This window comes from Acartia tonsa, chromosome 6 (genome assembly GCF_053477335.1).
Source record: "Acartia tonsa isolate MP-2025a chromosome 6, ASM5347733v1, whole genome shotgun sequence".
NCBI classification, from domain to species: domain Eukaryota; kingdom Metazoa; phylum Arthropoda; class Copepoda; order Calanoida; family Acartiidae; genus Acartia; species Acartia tonsa.
In genome coordinates this window covers 19,494,150-19,516,832 of record NC_137265.1, presented here as the reverse complement: position 1 = coordinate 19,516,832, position 22,683 = coordinate 19,494,150, and the positions used below count along the sequence as shown (strand labels likewise).

General features: G+C 30.6%; 1 protein-coding gene and 1 long non-coding RNA gene across 3 annotated transcripts in view; both read right to left on the bottom strand.

Moving 5' to 3' along the window:
* Positions 1–5,431, bottom strand: part of LOC145322035 (uncharacterized) — a 76,879-nt gene extending 71,448 nt beyond the window's left edge. For both annotated transcript variants that reach the window (XM_080163783.1, XM_080163782.1), the window contains exon 1: positions 5,350–5,431. In XM_080163783.1, the coding sequence (XP_080019909.1) occupies positions 5,350–5,428 (79 nt within the window). In that variant the 5' untranslated portion in view covers positions 5,429–5,431. The remainder of the gene's footprint in view (positions 1–5,349) is intronic.
* Positions 5,432–18,835: 13,404 nt separating this feature from the next.
* Positions 18,836–22,184, bottom strand: LOC145323009 (uncharacterized). Its single transcript, XR_013880856.1, has 4 exons — positions 21,942–22,184; positions 21,387–21,495; positions 19,910–19,954; positions 18,836–18,939 (listed from the first exon to the last, which is right to left on the bottom strand). It is a non-coding gene; the product is annotated as an uncharacterized LOC145323009 (long non-coding RNA).
* Positions 22,185–22,683: the final 499 nt, after the last annotated feature.

Sequence of the window (22,683 nt, the reverse complement as noted above, 5' to 3'; positions counted from 1 at the left end):
AATAAACATCAAAATACGTTTTATGTACTTTTTTCAAAGAGTGGTTCACATACGATTTGAGGGAAATCCCCTAATCTTTGTAATTCTTCTTTAAAAAAAACATAATTTTGTTAAAGGATAAAGATTAATGAAATTTAGGTAAACCTTTACTTTAAGGTATACTTACTTATGTTGTAGATAGGCATACCTTAATGCCTATATAAATATAAGTATTACACCAACTTTTAATGTGATTTTACTTGTTATTTTATACTATGTTATTTTTCTGTTAAAAGTAATTTAGAATCATCGTCTAACTGAAAAAACCAACCTTATTGATTATTTATTATTACCTTGAAACTATTAAAACGTTTTCATTTTTTATGGGTTATATAAACATCTAATATGATATCATTAATAGTTAATTACAACTCTTAGAACAAAAGATATCAAATTCTTTTTGAATATTCCTTGAACAAAATTTTGATAATTAAAAATTATAATTAAATAGAGTTATAAAGAATTAATAATAAATTAACAGATTCTCTCTTCATGTAAAGCAACTTATGGGCCTAATAAATATGACGTCATACAATTAAAAAAATATAGACCAGTATACATTTTACCTTTGGTCAATAAAAATGTATACTGGCCTATCATTGGTCATTTGTATTGTATGTCGTCTTTTTTTATTTGGCACTATAAGCTGCTTCTCTTCATGTATTCTGTATCATTTATTACGTACTATACTACTTTTTACTTTTTTATCTTAATTTTTATTACTTTAATATTTAGAGTAGCTATTCTACTCAGGGATCTAAAGGAATGGGACAATGGCCGATAAGTTTATGTACATTCCCAATAATGATACATAAGATTACTCCTTCTGTAGATTACAATTAGTGGGTGAAATGTTTGGACACTCATTTTAATGAACTAACCAATCAATTTAATAAAAGTCCTCAAAGTTGTTGAACCAACGAATAAGAAAATGTTATCATGAACATTAGGAATCTAGTGTTATATACAATTCAATGTCCCCTCCCTCCCTTTATTCTACTAAAGAAAAAATATTAGGAAGCTATAATACCATTCAAACTGTATAGAACTAAATGCCTTTATATTAAAAAAGATTCTATATCTGATAAGCATAAAAGGTTGTTTTAAAAGCGCTGCCTCTTTTTAACCAAAAAATATTACTTTTAAAATATTTTTTTTTTTTTGTGGTGGAGGCCATATATTTTCTAGATTTTAATCATCGCTAAATAGCCTAAAACCTGACTTAAATCTACGAGATCTAATCTAACACATACGTCATTTAAGGTTTCAATTTTAAGTTATAAAAAGAAAAAGTTAAAAAGCAAATTTGGAAGCGATTTCTCTTGGGAGGGTGGTGGTACCCTCCCACACAATAGTCATAAATCTTTACATGACCTATGAGAATCTCAAATGTAAAAGAGAACTATATCGGTTCAGCGGTTAGCAAGATCCTACGAAAAAGACATAAAGAGTTTATATAAGGATAAGATATGTGTAGAAACGCGTGTGGAATTAACAACAAAATTTATAGTTTTTTTTTGCATTCTTTTCAAAATTAACATAAGCTGTTGCAAATGCCGTTTAGCATTTCAGGTTATTGTGTAAATGCACTGTAAAAGATAGCCTTTTTTTCTTTCCATTATGGGTTCGAAACCGATTAATATCAGCTGTATTAGAACCGATTCTCAGCATACTGAAAAATCATGTATGACATAAAAATCAGAAAATTGGTTTTAATCTTATAATTTTCATTTTAATATCCACAGGAAAGCTGTCTATACTACAATGTTATAAATAACTATTCTTTTATACTCTTTCTTTCTCTCTATGTATTCCTATCTCTAATTAAAGGCCGATATTTTCATAAAAAAATATTCTTTTTTATGTCTTACTAGTTAATTGGTTCCAGAAGATGGCTAAAAGAAGGTCAGAATAATAGTCTAAATACATCCAAAGACATTAATATAACTTCCCTGAAAATTGCAATTAATTTTTACCAGCAGTTTCCGAGATCTTTAGCTTCAGACAAAAAAACCTTACATCTGTATATTATAGGATGGATATTTACTTATGCTCTTTAATTATTAAGTGGCATTGCTACTAAAAGATTTAGAATATTATGCTGTTATGTAATATTTATCCCTGAAATACAGGTTTTTTAAGTTTTTGGTTATGTTTTGTATGATTTGTTTGATATTTTCAGTTTGCGTCTTTTATTCATAGCTTCCCTCCCTTTGTAGTTCACCCACCCTTGTTCGTTTAAATAGTTTTTAAAATTCGTCTATGCATGATATGGTTATTGTCTATTTTAAGGATTTTATTTATGTAAATAATTGTATGGTATTGCACATTTGTATTTTTCTATTCTCGCTTTTTATGAATAAATGGACTAATATCTGATTGTTGTTTTATTTTGGGATAGATATTGTATAACATGTGTTATTTAGACTTGGATAAATAATTTTAGTGTTATTTCCCCATTCTCCCTGATGAATTGTAAATAAGGTCCACTATAAATGACACACCAAAGGATTGTGATATAAAAACGTCAAACATTGTTTTAGAGTGCTCCGCGCGTATAGAAATGAGCTTGTTGTAAAAAGAGATAAAAATCTTAGTTATGCCGGTGGTAGAAACTATGTTTTCCACATTTTTTTGCATTTAGTGTATGTGTGAGTGTCTGTCTGTCTGTATGTCTTTACCGAAGGATCTTAATACGGTTCTATGTATCTTCTCCTTGGAAGGTTTATAACTATTTTGGGGTATATATCATTATCTATCCTAGAAAAATTCACCCCACATAATGTTTCTTTACTTTTTCTTTTTAAGACTTATATTGAAAATGAAGTGTCCCTAGAGGCTTATAGGGCCATAGCCGCTAGTTGTTAATAATCTATTTGGTCTATTATGTATAGACTGCTACATTTTATTCCTTTCTTTTCCATTTATTACAAAATTAATTTGTAAATTAATATACTTGATTTTTTCAAATAATAGGTTTAAACCAAAATTTCAAAGGCATCATTTGGGACAGCAATTCTCTTGAAGGTTAGAAAAATTGATTACAATTCTAAGAGAAAAGTCATTAACCAATAAAAAGCTATGCAGAAAAGCACAACATTTTCTAATTTATTATAAACAGGAAATGAATTAAGTGTTGCCATTCAAAATCATCAAAAATTTTGCATAATGAACATCTTTGACACAAAAACTGCGTGCCAACTTTTTAAAAAGAGTTAATGCACAAGTTAAAAACCCCCATTGTTAATTTTGTTGGCATGCATCAATGTTTTGGGATTCATAGCCTCATAGTACATCATATAAGTATGAAAACATCCATCAAAGCCAAGCTTATTAAATAAGACATTGAAACTACAATCATTGACTTTTACGACAACAGAACGGCGTGTTCTATAATAAATAAATATGATTTTGATCAAAAGTTTATATGTTGAAAAATTTCCGGATCATAGAAAGAAAACGAAGTAGTGGGTTTTGTCGTATTTTCACAGTAGCTTATGAAAGGTTATTTTAGGTTAGATTATGTAAATTTTAACGATTGCCCCGCAGGGTTAGAGCTCCCCGCAGGGACTATAAATAGGAGAAAAGCTACTGTGAAAATACGACATTTTTTTCCATGATCCAAATAGCTTAATATGCATTACTACATTTTTTAGAGAATTTGAGATATTTTGCTTTGTGTCATCTTACAAGCGTAACAGGAAAAAATAATAAGAAAATTCTATAACGTCAAAATAGTCAATAATCAATTGCCATTTTAAGATTGTACTAATTTCGACATTTCTATATTGTAAGTGCCAACTGTCCTGATAACGGACGTACCGATAAACCCTAAATGTTGAAAATCATAGGTATAAAACAGTTGAAAGAGACACAAAATACGTGACTTATTCTTACAAGGATTAAAATCATTCACAAGGATCTAAAACGGATAAGAACATTTAAGAGAAACTTATCTGCCTCTAGATATCGTTATTTCTGTACAAGAATTGCTTTTTGTAAAAAAAAGGGTAAAATAAACATTTGTTAGTGAGCTAAACACTTGCATACTTGTTAAAAGCGAAGCTTTTCTATAATTAGGGTCGGTCCGTCCGTACGTCCGTCCGTCCGAGATAGATATCTTTTATTCGTTAATTTAGGCATGTTAGAATTGTCCTATCGATTTCAAACTTTGCATGATGATTCCTGTAGTAGTTGGGTACGATTTAGAAATCGTAGCAACTCTATAATCATTACCAGAATGTCCGTACGTCCATTTTAAACATGTTGATTTTTCTACTTTTTTAACAACAAATTTTCAAGTGTTTTAATTATCCGTTTGATCTGATTTTTGGTATATTGATTCCTGGGACAACAAAGAACAATATTATAAGCAAAGCAACTCTATAATCAAGTCCAAAAATATAAGTATGTCCATAAACATTATCCTGTTTTTAAGCAGTTTTTCAACAAATTTACCTACAATTTTGATTCGACATTTATACATTTAAGTTCCGATTTTTCAGTTCAGATACTATACAAGTTTTAATGTCCGTTTGTCCTACCGTTTCAGTGCTTCGCTTTTATGGATGTTGTCATCCTTGTTTAAATAAATTTGATATAAAAATATTTCCATATTTTTATTTTTTTTACCGATTTGTCACTTTTAAAGTTTTAATCCTTTAAAACTTACTAGTGTCTTCACCCTTAGGGGAGAGCGAAGAGATCAGATATAATGTATAAGTTAAAAGAGGAACATAGCGAATTAAATTAATTTGACTCCTGTAATGTTTGCATGAATAAAAACAATTATACAAAACGTGAATAGTCTGGGGAAAAAAGAAATGAAAAAAGTACGTCGTTTAAAACAGTCGTTTAGCAACTTTAACCTGTTTTTTTTAGATCTTAAAGAGATATTGCATCCATTTGGAGAAAAAACTATTTTGTCCCAACTATAAATTAGAAATATTATATTTTCTGTAAAATATTCTAATAAATTATTATCATCAAAGAAATGAATAGAATTTTAAACGAAACGAAAAGTTTGTTGGTGTAAAATTAAAAAAAATATCATTAGGGGGGCGGGAGTAATTAACCAACCTAATAATTTATAATTAATAATTTTTATGAGGAGGGAGGGTGAGTTGGGGGGGGGGGGGGGTAATTACCCCTTTACTCTCCTCCTTCGAGGTCTCTTACCCTCGCCGCGATGTTGAAGTCACGTTTTAATCAATTTTTGATAAACCAAACATTTAGGTAGAAATTTAAAAAAAATAACTATTAGTTACAATGTAGCTACGCTACTTATAATAAGTTTAATGTAAATTTCCTGTTGATAAGAATCTGAAGAGACAGACACCACATTTAGAGATGCCACCGCCAGCACAGCAAACAATACTGAACCAAACATTTTTCGTCTGAAAAAATCAGTCACCATTAAAACAGGTGCGCAAAAACAACGGATGTAGAATATACATGGATATTATGACAAGAGAAAAATTGTCGTCAATTCAGCTTGTTATTTTTCCTGTCATTATTATCCATTAGGAGTGAAGGGGGTTGGGGTAAAGGAGGGATCATTATCTTAGCCCGCTACAGGTTTAACTTTACTAGAAAGCATGAAAATCTGTTGTATTATCCAATTAATGATAAATCCATAGCAATAACGTACAAATACAAGAACGATATCATCCACACTTAGCTAATAATTAAAATTATCTTATTTCAAAATAGTTAATCTATCAAATTGAAGATACTTTATAAATCATAACTTTTGAAAAATTATTTGATGACATCAGAACTAAAACTTCTAAATAAAAAGTACCAAAATTACTTAGAGCTTACTAGCCGTTTCAAAGATCTTTTGTTTGAGATATGAAGATAAGCGAAGTATATTTTATTGATGGTGATTAAAGAGAAGCTTCATTCCATATACAAGTTGTTGAGGTATGTAACAATGTAAAAAGTTAGGAAGAAATCTATTAAATTCCTCATTTCATGCAAGCTTAATATAGGTTTATCTCAGGTTTTTTTGCTTAATAAGTGCAAAGATGCTTTTAAAATTTATATTATATATTTTAAAATGTATTTTATGGAAAACTATTTTTCTTCTCATATTTCCGCCTGCAAGAAGATCATGCGTATTTTTGATCTATAATACAAAGTAGCTTGATGTCTGTCCGTCTGTCTGTCTCTTAAGATCTCGGTAACCACTGAACCGATCGGATTCTACTCTTCAGGGTATATACCTACTGGTCCTGTGGTGGTTTTAGGCTTTTTTCTTGGGGGGTGGGATACCCCCAACCTCCCCAAAAACAAAAAAATCCCCCCCCTTTTTTTTTCAATTAGAAAGTAGTGGTGGCACCTTAGTGGGGGTACTTAATTTTTTTTTAACAGAAAGTAGTGGGGGTACTTATTTTTTTAATTACCTCTTGGTGCAAAGCCCCTAGAGGCTAGGGGCGAAGCCGCTAGTATATACGAAAAGCATAAGTATTTTTTTTCTTCAGACGGAATATCCCTCTCTGAATGAATTGTTTAAGATAATTCCTGAAAATTGTGTATTCTTCCCTAATCAAACTAGAAAAAGCTTTCTATGCTTTGGAAGTGTCCGATCCTTTTTACAAAAAGACTTATTTTTGCACATTTTTTCACATTGTCCTTATTAAAGTAACAGGATGTTTGTGAGTCTATTTGTTTGTACTAAAGGATTTCGCTGATTGCTGAATTGATATGGGTATCTTTTACAATGTTGTGTTTTCTAGGTTCTGGGAAGGTTACTATTTGGGGGTAAGGTACCACCAACCTCTTAAAAGAAAACGCCTCTAGAACCAAATGACTCTTACAAATTTTTTTCTTTAAATTTTTTTAAAACCTAAAATGAAAATGTGTGCGACTTTCTTCTAATCACGCCTTAAATGTCCATAGAGGCTTTGAGAAGTAAAAGATACTTTAGCAGATTACATATATGAAAAACTACACCTACCCAAATTTCAAATTCAATACTTTCTTTTGAATTTTGTCACGTAACACGTTGTTACTGTGATATTAGCACAATCATATAATAGATTTAATAAGATTTTTGCGTAAGTGATGAAACATGGATTTTAAACCAAGTGCGAATTGTTTCCAGAATTTTCTTCCTTTTATTCAATTTTATTTACTTTTATCAGAAACTGATTGATAAGTAAATAAACACTGGCTTATAATTCAATTTTCTTTAAAAATTTAAATTTTAGAATAGCTATTTCTTGCATCGTATTATAAACAGCTTTCCGAGGATATAGAATGTACAATTATGAGATTAAAACTAGTTTTTTTAGCCCCGAGGTGCCGAAGGCACCGGCTAAAAAAACTGGTTTTAATCTTATGATTGTACATTTTTATATTCGTAGAAAGCTGGATATAATAAGATACTAGACATCGTTTTTTCGTATGGATGAGAACCGGTTCCTATCCACCGGATTCGAATGAATACGAGAATAGTTATTTCTCGTATCGTATTATAAACGGCTTTCCGCGGATATAGAATGTACAATTATAAGATTAAAACTAGTTTTTTTAGCCCCGAGGTGCCGGAGGCACCGGCTAAAAAAACTGGTTTTAATCTTATGATTGTACATTTCTATATTCGTAGAAAACTGGATATAATACGATGCTAGGCATAGTTTTTTCGTATAGATAAGAACCTATCCACCGGATTCGAATAAATACGAAAATAGTTATTTCTTTCATCGTATTATAAACCGCTTTCCGCGGATATAGAATGTACAATTATAAGATTAAAACCAGTTTTATTAGCCCCGAGGTGCCGAAGGCACAGGCTAAAAAAACTGGTTTTAATCTTATGATTTTACATTTCTATATTCGTAGAAAACTGGATATAATACGATGTTAGACATAGTTTTTTCGTATGGATGAGAACCGGTTTCTGTCCACCGGATTCGAATGAATACGAGAAATATAATTAAATTACATAATGCTAGGTAACCCTATTTCTGAGATCGGTTTTTAATAAATGCCGCGTTTTTTCGACAATTTTTTAGACATTGATTGATTGAACGAAGACGATGGGAGAGTATACAACATAAGAATTTAAAATTTTAAAATTGTTATTTTAGCCATACAACTTAAATCCATTTTTGCTGCATATTTATCAATGCATCTTTTTAGATCTGTATTAGACATTATACAAATGGCCAAAATAATAATTTTAAAATTTTGAATACTTTAGTTGTATACTCTGCTAAAAACCTTATTCCATCTTGAAGATCAATGCCCCGTACGATTTTAACAGAGTATACAAAACTTGAAAATTCAAAATTTTAAATTATTATTTTAGCCATTTGTATAATGTCTAACACAGCTCTAAAAAGACGCATTAATAAATATGCAGCGAAAATGGATTTAAGTTGTATTAGACATTATACAAATGGCTAAAATAATAATTTTAGAATTTTGAATTCTTATGTTGTATACTCTCCCATCGTCTTCGTTCAATCAATCAATGTCTAAAAAATTGTCGAAAAAACGCGGCATTTATTAAAAACCGATCTCTGAAGTTTTGTGTCCTTTATTTGAAATTGATATTTCTTTTTTTATAAACTAACATTTTCTTAATCCCTTGTTTTTCTAATGTAAAATGTTGTGTACGAATTTTGTATAAAGTTACATATGGATTTAAAATTGGCTAGCTTTGTTGCTAGTTTTCTGTCAAATGGATATGCTAAACTTACGTATGATTTATTTTTCACTTATATAATTTTCATTATATGAATCTTAACAGTTTTTTTCCCTACGCCTAACCCATGCGGAGGGCCCTTAGCCTACGTATCCCTCCGGGCTTACCAAGTACCCAATAAAACCTAAACAAAATTTTACAACAAATTTCTGAATAATATCTGCAAATATTTTGTCAAATGTGATTTTTTCGATTTTTTCTAAAACTACAGGCAATGGAGAATTAAATAATTCAGTTATTATTGGAACAGTTGTAATGATTTTTATTTCACTACCCCTAATTTTTAGCCTACACTTGCGCCAAAGCTGCAGTTCAAAAGCTAGGTGTCTTTAGGGGCACTTAAATCAAGGGGTTAAGTTGACCCTCAACTTTTAATTTGATCTTTAAAATGAAAAAAATATTTTTAAGGAGATATTTATCTTGGGAGGGTAGATGTACCCTTACCTAAAAAAGTTATACACCTTTCCGGACCTATAGAAACCTTCACTATAAAGGAGAACCATATCGGTATATCAGCGGTTAGAGATATTCTACGCTAAACACAGACAGCCATCTATTACTTTTATATAATGCTTTAAATATATTGACTTATATCATTAATTGGAAAAAAATTATAGATCAAATTATTGTAATATTTGTATCTGTCCAAACTTTGGTTGTTATGATTCTGTTGAACCAGGGATCTAAAGGGATAAGACAATGCTCGATAAATTGATCCACAATGATGATAAACAAAATTACCGCTGAAATGTTTAGACACATAACTTAGTGAACCAACAAATAAAAATTTGATAAAAGTCATTAAAATGTTAAGCCAACCAATAAGAAAACATTATCATAAAACTTTGGGGACTAGTGAAATAAACAGCCCATTGTCCCCCTATTTCCTGCTGTTGAACCCTTACTAACAAACTGACCAGAAAAAAATGTAACCACCAATAGTAGGGAGCGCGAATGTAAGTTTACTAAGAAAGACAAAATCCTTATATAAAAGTAACAGAATGTTTGTATATTGGTCTGTAAAGATTTATAAAGCTAGCCGCTATAACTAACTGGTTCTCCTTTACAAAGAACAGTTTATATGTTTAATGAAGGTTTTTGAAGTTTTAAACTATTTTGGGGGAGGGTACCTTCACCCTCTCAAGATAAACTATCGGATCTAGAAAAAATACACTTAACCCCCCTAAAAAGTAGTACCGTAGCTACTAGCCTCCCCGATTTACAGCCGATTTGTAAAAAATATTTGTGAATTTTTAGAAATGATTAAACATAGTAAAGGATCTTTTCTGTTTTTGGAGGATAAAACAAATGTTACTTTAAATTAAGTTTCTACATAAAGAAGTCAAAGTTTCGCGTTCCAAACTGTCCAAGGACAAAAAACCCAAAAGAATTTGTTTAATTCTTTGAAAAAAATAAAAAAAAACAGTATTCGTTATTTTTTCTACCGGGTTATCATGAACATTTGAAATCTGGTTTTTAAAATTAATTTGAGGGAGGTATTAGAGCAATTTATTATTTGATTTTTACAGGAATTTCAGGGATAGATAATCTCAAATTTAATTTAAACAGTAACAAGCCCTTTTCACTCCACAGGGGGAGCATAGGCCGCTGACAATTTGTCATTGTTTCTGTAACACTGTGGCTTTTTTTATGGATATGGGATAGGGTTGTCAGCCCTAAGCCCTATGATTGCGGTGTAAAGCGTCCATATGCCCATCAGACAAACCAACTCTTTGATTGCACGACCTTTGTCTGAGAAGTCCTAACTGTGCATGGTAGTGAGTTGCGCCTGTTTTGGGCCAAGGCATTCCCTCATACTCTTACTATTTATGTCGCGCACCTGACATATCAGCAGTAGGAACCATTTTTAACGTCTGTAGTTATGACGCGGTGTCGGACCGAGATTCGAACCTATCACCTTCCCGACGACGAGCGGATGCGCTACGTGTTGAGCCACGGTCATTCAAATTGAATTTATATAATGTTATTTGAGAAGAAATGAAAAATTATAATTTAAAAATTATAAGCCATAATTATTTGTTTAATGAAAAATTTAACAATATTTTGAGAATAATCTTCTAAAACATTTTGTAAAAAAATCCTCCAATTGCTTTAGTAAGATTGCAAAAGCATGAAACTTTAAGTGAAAAAAAAAAAAATTGAATAAAAAACGCTGTTTACTTAATAAACTAGATATTATAGATAAATTTAAAACGCCTGATTTGACAAGGAGATATCCTTTTTTAGAAATATGCTACATTCTGTGCCGTTGGCATTTGCTACCCACTTTTAAAAATTTGATTATTATAAGAGAGAAAAAATACTTTTCTGGGAGTTGTTTTATTATCAATTGTCACCCTTTCTAAAAAAGCCTAAAACATACCCAAAAATTAAATAAAGAATTGAAGAAAAAAACTGATTCGTATTTGTAAAGCCATTTTAAAATTATAATGGGCAGACATAGAAACATCATTTTTTATATTTATTTATATTTGTGTGTGTATATCTTCGCTAAGATCTCGTAAACGGATCGACTGATCAGCCATAAGTTTAGTATCGGTACAAAGCTGGTACATGGAAGGTTCCCCCCTCTAACTTAAATAAAAAGGGGGGGGGGAGATGATATATCAAAGATTTCCTCTTTGCTAAGGGCGAAGCAATCAACAAAGAAAATACTATGAAATTATTTCACGGTTAAAAATTACTTCTAGTATGGCTTCGAAACCGATTAGTACCCGCTAGATTAGAACCAGTTCTAAGCCATATTGAAAAATCACGTATCGTATCGAATTATAGACAATAAAAACTGGAATTAATCTTCACAGGTTTCATTTTAATATTCGCGAAAAGTTGTCTTTAAATAACTTTGATAACTTTTGTATGTATACTTTAACCTTGGTCAGAACTCAAAATATCAATTTTTAAAATCTTATTTATTTCTTGACACAAAGCAAATTTCATGCTTTCAGGCCTATATATATATTTGGTAGGCAAGATTTAGTTCAGAGATTTGTACATCTACTAAAATATTGCATAAATAAAGGTGCTAAAAATGGTTTAAAAAATAGTTATTTATCAAACCGTATTATAGACAGTTTTCCGCGGATGTTAGCATTTTTAGTTAAAAGATTAAAATCAGTTTTGCTAGCCATGAGGGACTGTAAGTTGGACTGACAAAACTAGTATCAATTTCAGGATTGTTATCTTATTATAAGTGGAAAATTGTTTGTAAGAAGATGCCATCATGATTTTTCTGTATGGCTGAGTACCGGTTCTAATCATAAAATAAGCGAGAGTGATTTTTTGTGCTCTTCTAGGCACTTTGAAAGGAACTGTCAAAGATCAATACAAATTTAGAAGTAAATCCTGTTGGTGCACTATATATAATGATTAAGCTTAATTCTAAGTGATTTATTTCTTTTCATACTTTTTAATGGTAACAACATGTAATTAGTTGCAAGTGTACATTTCATTTAATTATCATAATTATTAAACTGTTAATTATTGCAGTCCTGTTATTAAAATGAATTGCATTTTAAGATACTTGCAATTAAAAAAAACTTATTTATGTACATGTGCAAAATATTTCAAACTTTTTTTTACATTTTTCATACATTGCGGTTAGCGAAACTTTGGTACAGACAGGAAGACAAATAGACAGACAGACATCCAGTTACTCTTATATAACAAAAAAGCGAAATTTTGGTACTGACAGGAAGACAAATAGACAGACAGACAGACATTTACTCTTCTTTAACAAAAAAGCGAAATTTTGGTAAAGATAGGTAGACAAATAGACAGACAGACAGACATTTACTCTTATATAACAAAAACGCGAAATTTTGGTACAGACAGGTAGACAAATAGACAGACAGACAGACATTTACTCTTATATAACAAAAAAGCGAAATTTTGGTACAGATAGGTAGACAAATAGACAAACAGACATCCAGTTACTCTTATATAACAAAAAAGCGAAATTTTAGTACAGACAGGTAGACAAATAGACAGACAGACATCCAGTTACTCTTATATAACAAAAAAGCGAAATTTTGGTACAGACAGGTAGACAAATAGACAGACAGACATCCAGTTACTTTTGTATAACAAAAAAGCGAAATTTTGGTACAGACAGGTAGACAAATAGACAGACAGACAGACATTTACTCTTATATAACAAAAAAGCGAAATTTTGGTACAGACAGGTAGACAAATAGACAGACAGACATCCAGTTACTCTTACATAACAAAAAAGCGAAATTTTGGTACAGACAGGTATACAAAAATACAGACAGACACCCTATTATTCTTATGTTACAAAAACTACATCCTTAATGATACACAACCTAATTAATGAACTAAAATTTCAAAGAATAGTTTTAATAAGAAAAAGAAAAAAAAAAGATGTTTGTGAGGCATTTTTTTAGGGACAATTTATCTTGGGAGGGTGGTCGTACCCTCCTCGAAAATAGGGCGTTATGTACCCCCCCCCCCTCCCCCGACAGAGAACAACTATTTTAGGTTAGGTTAGGTTATAGGCTAGGGAGCCGAGCGCTGCGGCTAGGCAGGCAAGGGGGCCGAGTGCTGCGGCTAGGCAGGCTAGGGAGCCGAGCGCTGCGTCCAGAGTTCATAGTTCTGTGGGGAGGGGGGGGGGTACTCAAATTTTCAAAATTGAAAACTAAATTTCTAAGAGGATATTACCCAAAATAATTATAAACCTTCCCATGATCTACATATGAGAAGCTACCCTGTAAAGGATAACCATATCGGTGAAGGGTTTAGCAAGAACCTCCGGTAAAGACACACTGGCACATATCCTGTTACTTTTATATAAGGATAAAGTTAAAATGTTAGGAAAATAATCGTATAAAGGGGCTAAAAGTTTACTAAAACTAGAAGTAAAAAAACTCGAATAAAAATACTATCTTAATAAACCAAAACCACCGCATGTTTCGCCAGTTCTCTACACGTACGCATTAATTATATAGAAGCTTTGCCATTCATACAGAGTTGCTTGTGTACTACTAATTATAATGTAACATTTCTAGCAGCCAATTATCTTTTCAAAACATTATTCATTTTGATATTTTAATATACAGGCCACGATAATTTAATAATAAGTATATTTGTCAATTCTAATATCTGAAACTTAAATTGGCAACCTATAATTAGTTTAAAATGCGTACATATATAATAATCACATATATGTACATATATTTAATATTATTGAAACAAGAGTTTATGGTTGGGATGCCAAATGATAACTGATTTGATTTGAAGCATTTGCAGCAAGGCACAACCATCAACTAATATATACATATATATCTTCTAAAGTTGACTAGAATTAAAATGTGTAAAACCCCTAAGATTCAGGGAGGGAGGGGACATTGGAATGTTTATTACACAAGTTTCATTATTCTTTGGCCTAATAACTTTGAAGACTCTTCTTGAATTGTGATTGGTTGGTTCATTAATTTGAGCGTTCAAACTTTTCAAATTGTAATCTACAGAAGGGGTAATGTTGTGTATCATTATTGGGGATGTACATCAATTAATTGCCATTGTCTAATCCCTTTAGATCCCTGCCTAAGGATTTAGTAGGCCTGATTGTTGTGTTTGGGGGGAATATGTTAGGACCTAAAATTTCTTCTATACATGTATGTAATATGTATAGTATGTAGAAGCTGTACAGAAAACCCCAAATTTGCCGCTGCGGAAGGAACCGCTCAAACATTTTACGCGACAAGATTATGTGCAAGGCTTCTGTTTGTGCGCGCTTGTGTGTGTTTGTTTGTGTGTGTGTGTCTCTGTGTTAATGTGGGTGTTTTTTGAACAATGAAAATATATTTTTGGACTAGGTGACCTTATTTTTACTATCAGACTAATAGTTCTACTTTCGATAGATTTTTCTTAATTGATATTATATCATTGAAAGCATTTATATGTATATTGACCATTAGGAAATCATGTTGTATTTTAATAATCCGTATAATAAAGTAACAGAATGTTTGTATGTTTGTTTGTTTGTACCGAAGGATCTCGATTACTGCTAAACCGACATGTTTCTCCTTTACACTGTAGTTTTTGATTGGTCCTGGAAACGTTTATAGCTATTTTAAAGAGGGTACCAACACCCTCCTAAGAAAAATATGAAAAAAAAACATAACTTACAATATCTGGAATCGAAAAAATATAGTTTGATAAACACCTAATCCTAACATAGATTTAAAAGAAAACATTTGACGTGCTCCTAGGGGCCTCTAGGGGCATAGCCGCTAGTTCTAGTAGAAATAATAACAAGGAAAATACATGGAAAATTCGCAAACTCAGTTGTAAAAGTCAAGACAAGGAATTTTTCAAACGGCTACACAAAACTTTTGATTTTTTATTGTTTTACACGAGGTAGGTAGCTGGGATCTAAAGAGATAAAACAATGGCTGAAAAATTTATATACATCCTTAATTCATTATATTGAACCTGTAGATTACAATTAGTGGTTAAAATGTTTGGAAACTTAAATTAATGAACTATCCAAAAATATACGATAAAACTAATCAAAATACGATAAAAAGCCCCAAAATTATCAGGCTCTCAAATTATAAAACTTTGGAGACTAGTGTAATAAAAAGCCCAATGTCTCCTCCCTCCCTTGGAAGGTAGCTAGGATTTACCAAGTTGTTAATGAGGGTTAACCAGGGAATAAGGGCATAATGGACGGTTAATTATAATGACCAAGGACGTCCAATTTTTTTTGAGGTGGGTTAAAAATTTAAGAATGTTGAATACTTTTTGTGCCCCTCCCTCTTGGACATCTATGACTGACACATTCCATTGTTGCCTTAAAAAGTTCTGACTTGTGTCTCACTTTTTCACCAATAATTTACAACTACAGGATATTATCATTGTTTAATATGCCATACCTCATCACTGTCATGGTGTTAATGCAGTGATTGTAATTTGAAAAGACAAGGATGTAAGTGTAACCTTTGAAGTGAAGCTCAATTTATCAAAAAAGAAAAACTACTTTTGATTGATATTGTTTAACCTAATATAAAAAATTAAATATCTAAAAAAATCTTCGCTTTTAAAAAAAGATGGTTTTACTTTACCCAACAAACAAAACACACATCACTGCTCAAAATGATCTTACTAATCATCCTAAGAATCGCCACTTATAGTTAATATCAAAACTTCATATAAAATAATAGCTTAAAATCTACAAAAGCGCTTAAAAATTATACATAGAATTTTAAATCGCCTCACTTTTAAAAATAATTTGGAATTTATAACTTTAGTAAATTTAGGGAACTGTATAGTATAGAGACTCATTCAGTCTAAATTCACGTCTAGACCATAACTATATTCGACATCCATTAGACCTTAAATTATAATAGCATAAACGGGTTTTTCGATGCTGTAATTTACACCCAAAGAGTAAAACAATAGACTTATAAGATCTAGATGGTCAATCTGGCCCCAAAATCCTTAAAACATAAAAAATGATTCTAATCAGACGAATCCTATTTTATGTAGTTATGTATAAATTATTCCAATAATGTATAGAAACAAAGCTAGCTTTATTCTTAGAAATTCAACTATCAATAACTTACTTATTATGTGCTTCACATTATATTAGGTAAGAAATACAATATATAATTTACCTAAGCAAGGCTTTTTTTTATGCAATTTAAGAATGTCAAAAATATGTACACTTTATAACCAATAACATGGCCTGATTGTTCCTCATATGATTATGTATCTAGAACTTTTATATCTATTAGTAAAGCATAGGTATAAAAAGATACTAGATATTTCTAGAAATATTATACAATATGTGTGGCGAAAACTCCTTTTTTACTTGGTTTAAAAGTATTATTGTATAAATATGGACAAGGACTATTATGTCCTTGTGTAGCGGAGCTACAATAAGAATACAATAATTCTTATTAAAGAAGTAAACTTAAACAACTAGGATGTATGACATGTTCACTTGTTCAGTAAGAAATATAAGTTGGAAAGAATTTAAATGTTAGAGGGAGATTTGAAATCTGCATCAAATTTTAAGGATTTTTTTTTATAAAATTAGTTTTTTGTATAATTCTTTATCTAAAAGCGGAAATACAATTAAATTAATTAATTTTATCATCTGTGATTGGTGGATGGAAAACTATCTGCGCTCTGATTGGAGAAGCTTAAATGTCGTACAACATTCAATCAATTAGAGCGCAGGTAGTTCCCAGCTCATACCAATAACGAAATTAATTCGGAAGAAAATCACGAAACCTTTACGTGTTTTTCAGCTGTCGTTGGGGGGCAACACATCGTAAAATTGACGACCTCTCCATTTGCCCCCCAAATATTATTTTAGATTTATTTTGCTTGTTGGTTATACCTTATTCCTGGGTAGTTCCCAATCCACCTATCCTATAGGTCAAAATTAATTAACTTAAATTGTATTTCCGCTTTTAGATAAAGAATTATACAAAAAACGAATTTTATAAAAAATCCTTAAAATTTGATGCAGATTTCAAATCTCCCTCTAACATTAAAATTCCTTCCAACTTATATATCTTAATGTTCAGTAAGTAAGTGGTAACCAAAATTTTATAACCATGTTATTCAATTAAATATCTCAAAAACTTTAGGCACCTTTTATTGAATTTAATTGGTAAGTTCTAAAATTCTACATAATGGGCAAACTTGTTTATAATCATCCCCGGTCATTGTCTTATCTTTAAGATACCTGGTCATCTCTAGATCATGATCCATGTGCCGTTTTTTGTTTTCTGTTTTAAAAAAGTTAAAAATAAAAGAGTCACATGGAGTTAAAGAGTAGCTATGATAATGAAAATATCTCTAAAAAAATTGAACGTGAAAAAAAACAAAAAAAAAATTCACTTGTCCGCTTTTTTTTAGTTGCAAAGCTACTCTTTAATTCACTTTGTTTGTCCGTCAATCCGTCCCTAACGCTATGGGGAAATTGGATTTAATTCTTTCTCTATTTCTTTTGTTCCTCTCTTTTTTATAGCCATTAAACATTTGCTATTTCAATGTCTGTTTGTCAATCAATTGTATTTTGTGCTTCGCTTCCTATGGATGTTGTCATTTGTTTTTCTCGAACAAGTAGACTTACGACGTAAAAGATTTTTTCCATGTAAAGAATTAAGATTTTTTACTGTTAATAGTGTAAAACTAGTATGAGGGTGGATATTAAATTGCAAATTACACAAAGACCATGTTATCTTATTCGTTGGCTCAAAAACTTTTAATGAAATTTCATTACTTGGTTTAGACAAGTAATTTCCATACTTTTCAACCAATAATTTCAATCTACATACAGAAGAACTAATTTTGTTTATCATAGTTATGATTTATATAAATTTATCGTTCATTGTCCTATCCCTAAAGATCCCTGACAACCCAGTAAGGGAGCAGACATTATATTGTATTTAAAGTTTTATATACACGTTCTCTCATTAGTTGGCTAAAATATATTTTGATATTGGTTGGTTTAAACTAGCAGTGTTAAAAGTTTTTAATTTATTTTTTTCCTGGTTTTAAAAAAAATAATATTTTACAAAAATAAGCTTTATTAGTGAGACAAGTACATTTTTGTATTTAAACAAAATATTTAGTTACATAAGGCAACACTTTATTCTTTCTAAATCAATAGATTTTAAATTAAACTCTTGAAAAATATACAACAATTTAGATTTTTGAATACTTGTAAAAGGTTGCGTGATGTTTAACATTTGAAGTAAATCTTAATCAAAATAATATTGTTTCCTTAATAATAACATACTATATCATAATATACATTTCTTTTTAAAAAACTAATACATGATTTTTTCTATTAATCTAATTCTTGAATCCACTTTTGAATTAAACTCTGACAAGCCATCTAAAATAATCCTTAATAATAAATTCAGCTTTGCTATTTGATACTTCATTCAAGTTTTAAAAAATCAGAGCATTTCCAAGTATTGCAAAAACGACTTCTTAAGCATTGTTATACAGGCCAATAGAAAAGCTAAACTGTAACTGGCTGTTTCAAAAAGTCTTTTAATATATTTGTCCTTTTTAAAAATTATTAAGAATATTTTCCTGTTCTTCATTTTCTCCTTCCTCCCCAGAAGAAGTATCAGCCTCCAGATATGAGTCCAGACTAGAGGTAAGATCCAGACCTAGGTAATATACAAGATTAATATCTCCAGAAGAAGTATCAGCCTCCAAGTTTGAGTCCAGGCTAGAGGTAAGATCCAGACCTGAGTAATATACATGATTAATATCTCCAGAAGTAGTATCCAGGTATGAGTCCAGGCTAGAGGTAAGATTCAGGCCTGTATAATATACATGATTAATATCCCCAGAAGTAGTATCCAGGTATGAGTCCAGGCTAGAGGTAAGATCCAGACCTGAGTAATATACATGATTAATATCTCCAGAAGTAGTATCCAGGTATGAGTCCAGACTAGAGGTAAGATCCAGACCTGAGTAATATACATGATTAATATCTCCAGAAGTAGTATCCAGGTATGATTTCAGGCTAGAGGTAAGATCCAGACCTGAGTAATATACATGATTAATATCTCCAGAAGTAGTATCCAGGTATGAGTCCAGACTAGAGGTAAGATCCAGACCTGAGTAATATACATGATTAATATCTCCAGAAGTAGTATCCAGGTATGAGTCCAGGCTAGAGGTAAGATCCAGACCTGAGTAATATACATGATTAATATCTCCAGAAGTAGTATCCAGGTATAAGTCCAGGCTAGAGGTAAGATCAGGACCTGAGCAATATACATGATTAATATCTCCAGAAGTAGTATCCAGGTATGAGTCCAGGCTAGAGGTAAGATCCAGACCTGAGTAATATACATGATTAATATCTCCAGAAGTAGTATCCAGGTATGAGTTCTAATTAGAGGTTACAGACTAATAAATGAAAAGTAGGATCATGTCTAAGATCTCCAAAACAGCTTTGCCAATAAAACTTGAATTTTAAGTGATTATTTGTCACATACTGGACATGTTTTGAATCATTCTTAGGAGAATTAGGTCAAGAGGGGATTAACAAAAAGTTTCCATGAAATGTTTATAAAGATAAATGTGGTCGGCTATGCATATATTTTACCAGCCTTTTCGCTAGTTTACCTGATGATCCGTTTAATTGTCTTGATTTTACTTTTCTATCCAATTCTAAAAAAATATATTTTTATATCAAAGAAGTTGTATCAACTTTTTTGCTTTTTATTTAAGATAGCTAGCCGGTCCTTTCAGTAAGTAGTAGATGTAAAATTTTTCATAGAATTCAGATATGCAATCGGTTTTTTTGTAGACCTCTTATTTTTTAAGTAATTTAAGTTTTTTAAAAAAATAATTAAGTCGGTTTTAAGGTACTAAAACGCAACAAAATAAAAGAAGAAAATGGCCAGTATGAACAAAAATAGTAAGATCTTTAATTTGACACCTTACTTTTAAAATTCTGTTGAGTAATTATTGAAAAAATCTATTTTTTTAACCTCGGTTTAATAAAAACTTTAGACCTTAATATTTTCTCAAACAGACATAAAAAACATGGGTTCATATATACCTTTAGAATCAAAAAATATTACGAATCTATTGTAAGCAAAATTGAAAAAGTTTTATAAAACTATAATAAAAAAAATAAGTTTATTTTAAGAATCATAATTTTCGGCTTTAAAGGGTTAGCTTAAACCAAACCTGAAAAAAACCTAAACAAAAGACAATGCAATGTAGCAGATATTTTTTAAACACAAGAAACAATAATGTATTTTTAACTGCATTGTTTTGAAGTTTATAAACAGACTGATGCATATTTGTTCATAATTTTTCATTCTTTACATGTTCTTTAATATCACTATATTTATTGTAGTATCTATTGTATATATTGTATGAACGTTCTCCTTTTTTTCTGGCAATTCTATAGGTTAATTTTATAGATTAAGCTTCCCGATTCGTCAATTTTTGCGATTTGTGATTGGCTAGTTTAGTAGTTACAATTCTTAAAATAACTTTTTTATTTTTTCTATTTTTTATTACAATTTTTTTAAACTTTTTCAATTTTGCTTACAATGGATTCATATTATTTTTCTCATTCTAATGGTATATATGAACCCATATTTTTTATGTCTGTATGAGAAAATATTTAGGTTTAATGTTTTGATTAAACCGAGGTTAAAAAAATAGATTTTTTCAACAATTACTCAACAGAATTTTAAAAGTAAGGTGTCAAATTAAAGATCTTACTATTTTTGTTTATACTGGCTATTTTCTTCTTTTATTTTGTTGCGTTTTAGTACCTTAAAACCGACTTAATTATTTTTTTTAAAAACTTAAATTACTTAAAAGATAAGAGGTCTACAAAAAAACCGATTGCATATCTGAATTCTATGAATAAATTTACATCTACTACTTACTGAAAGGACCGGCTAGCTATCTTAAATAAAAAGCAAAAAAGTTGATACAGCTTCTTTACAAATTATAAATCTCAAGTAAATTCTTCATCTAGATTTTAAAATCTGCAATGAGAAAAGAAAAAAGAGTAAAATTTTCTTCAATTATTTTAAATCCAATCGAATAATATGATACAAAATGGATAAGGACATACCTTTTACTTTTTCCAGTTTTTCATGAATACTACCCAAATTTCCATCTGATTTCTTCTTTAATGTTTCTTGTATAGGTTTGTTCACATCTATAATTTCTTGAAACATATCCTTTAATTATTCATTAGATTAGAATAGTTAATTATTTGTATACTACTAGCAGCTGAGCCTCTAGTATATAAGGGCACTGGGTTTAAAGTGATATTCATAGGGAAGGAGCTGAAAAATAGACTTAAACCATTCCAATGGTGCGCCGAATTTCAGCCAATCACAGCGCGCCATTTCGTAAAATGCTGTGCTCTTATTGGTGGAAAGTTGGCTCACTCCGATTTAGCGCACCATTGAAATGATTTAAAGATCCAGCTCTGGTCTCTAAGTGACACTTTCTTGAAAAGGAGAACCCAATCATTTTAGTAGTTACAAAAATCTTCAACCAATAATAACAATCCTACTTTATATAGTAGGATATGTTATGCTAAACGCTTACATTACCTTACTACACCTTACTTCTTTTTTTCATAAAAAAAGTTAAAATTAAATTTTATTCTATTCTATGCCTCCGAATCAAGAAACTTGTTGAGATACTTGAGCGTGTCTGGATCTGGAAGACGGGATTTCTTCTTTGTCTTTTTTCCCTGTTCTGGATCAGGTTTGTCCTTGTTATACCCTGCTAAACTGAGGTCTATGATGGCTGACTGAACAGGTAGAGAGTCAGCTAGTGTTAGAGTTTCTAATATTACTGCCTGATCCTAGAATATATGCTTTCAATAAACAAGTACAAATTTTTTTCATAAACATCGCAACTAAAACAAGAATGTATCTAACCCTTAACAATCGTATTTTACTTCATAATTTTCTTTATGTAAAAGATAAAGGGCTATAACTAATATCTTTTTAAGTCTGTTGATGATAAATAACTGAGAGTAATTTTTTGAATTTCCATCCTGGGGGCACAGGATGACAGCAAACATCCAGGTAAAGAATTTTTTTTACTTTAACCTGAAGGGGGGTTAATTGCAGGTTGACCCTGTAACATTTATAAGTTTGTTAAAAAAATATAGATCTAATTAAATTTGAATTAATTTCGAATTTATATTTCACATTCATTTAATATAAAACCAATCAAAAGCATTTAAATTCGTTATAAAATGTAAAATTTAGGTTTTTCAGTGTTATTATAGATATAAACAGGGAGGGACGAGACATTTGAATGTAAATTAAACTGATACCCACAGTTTTAAAACAACTTCTCTTTATTTAATCTTGATATGCTGGATTAAACTTGCTGTGCCTTAACTT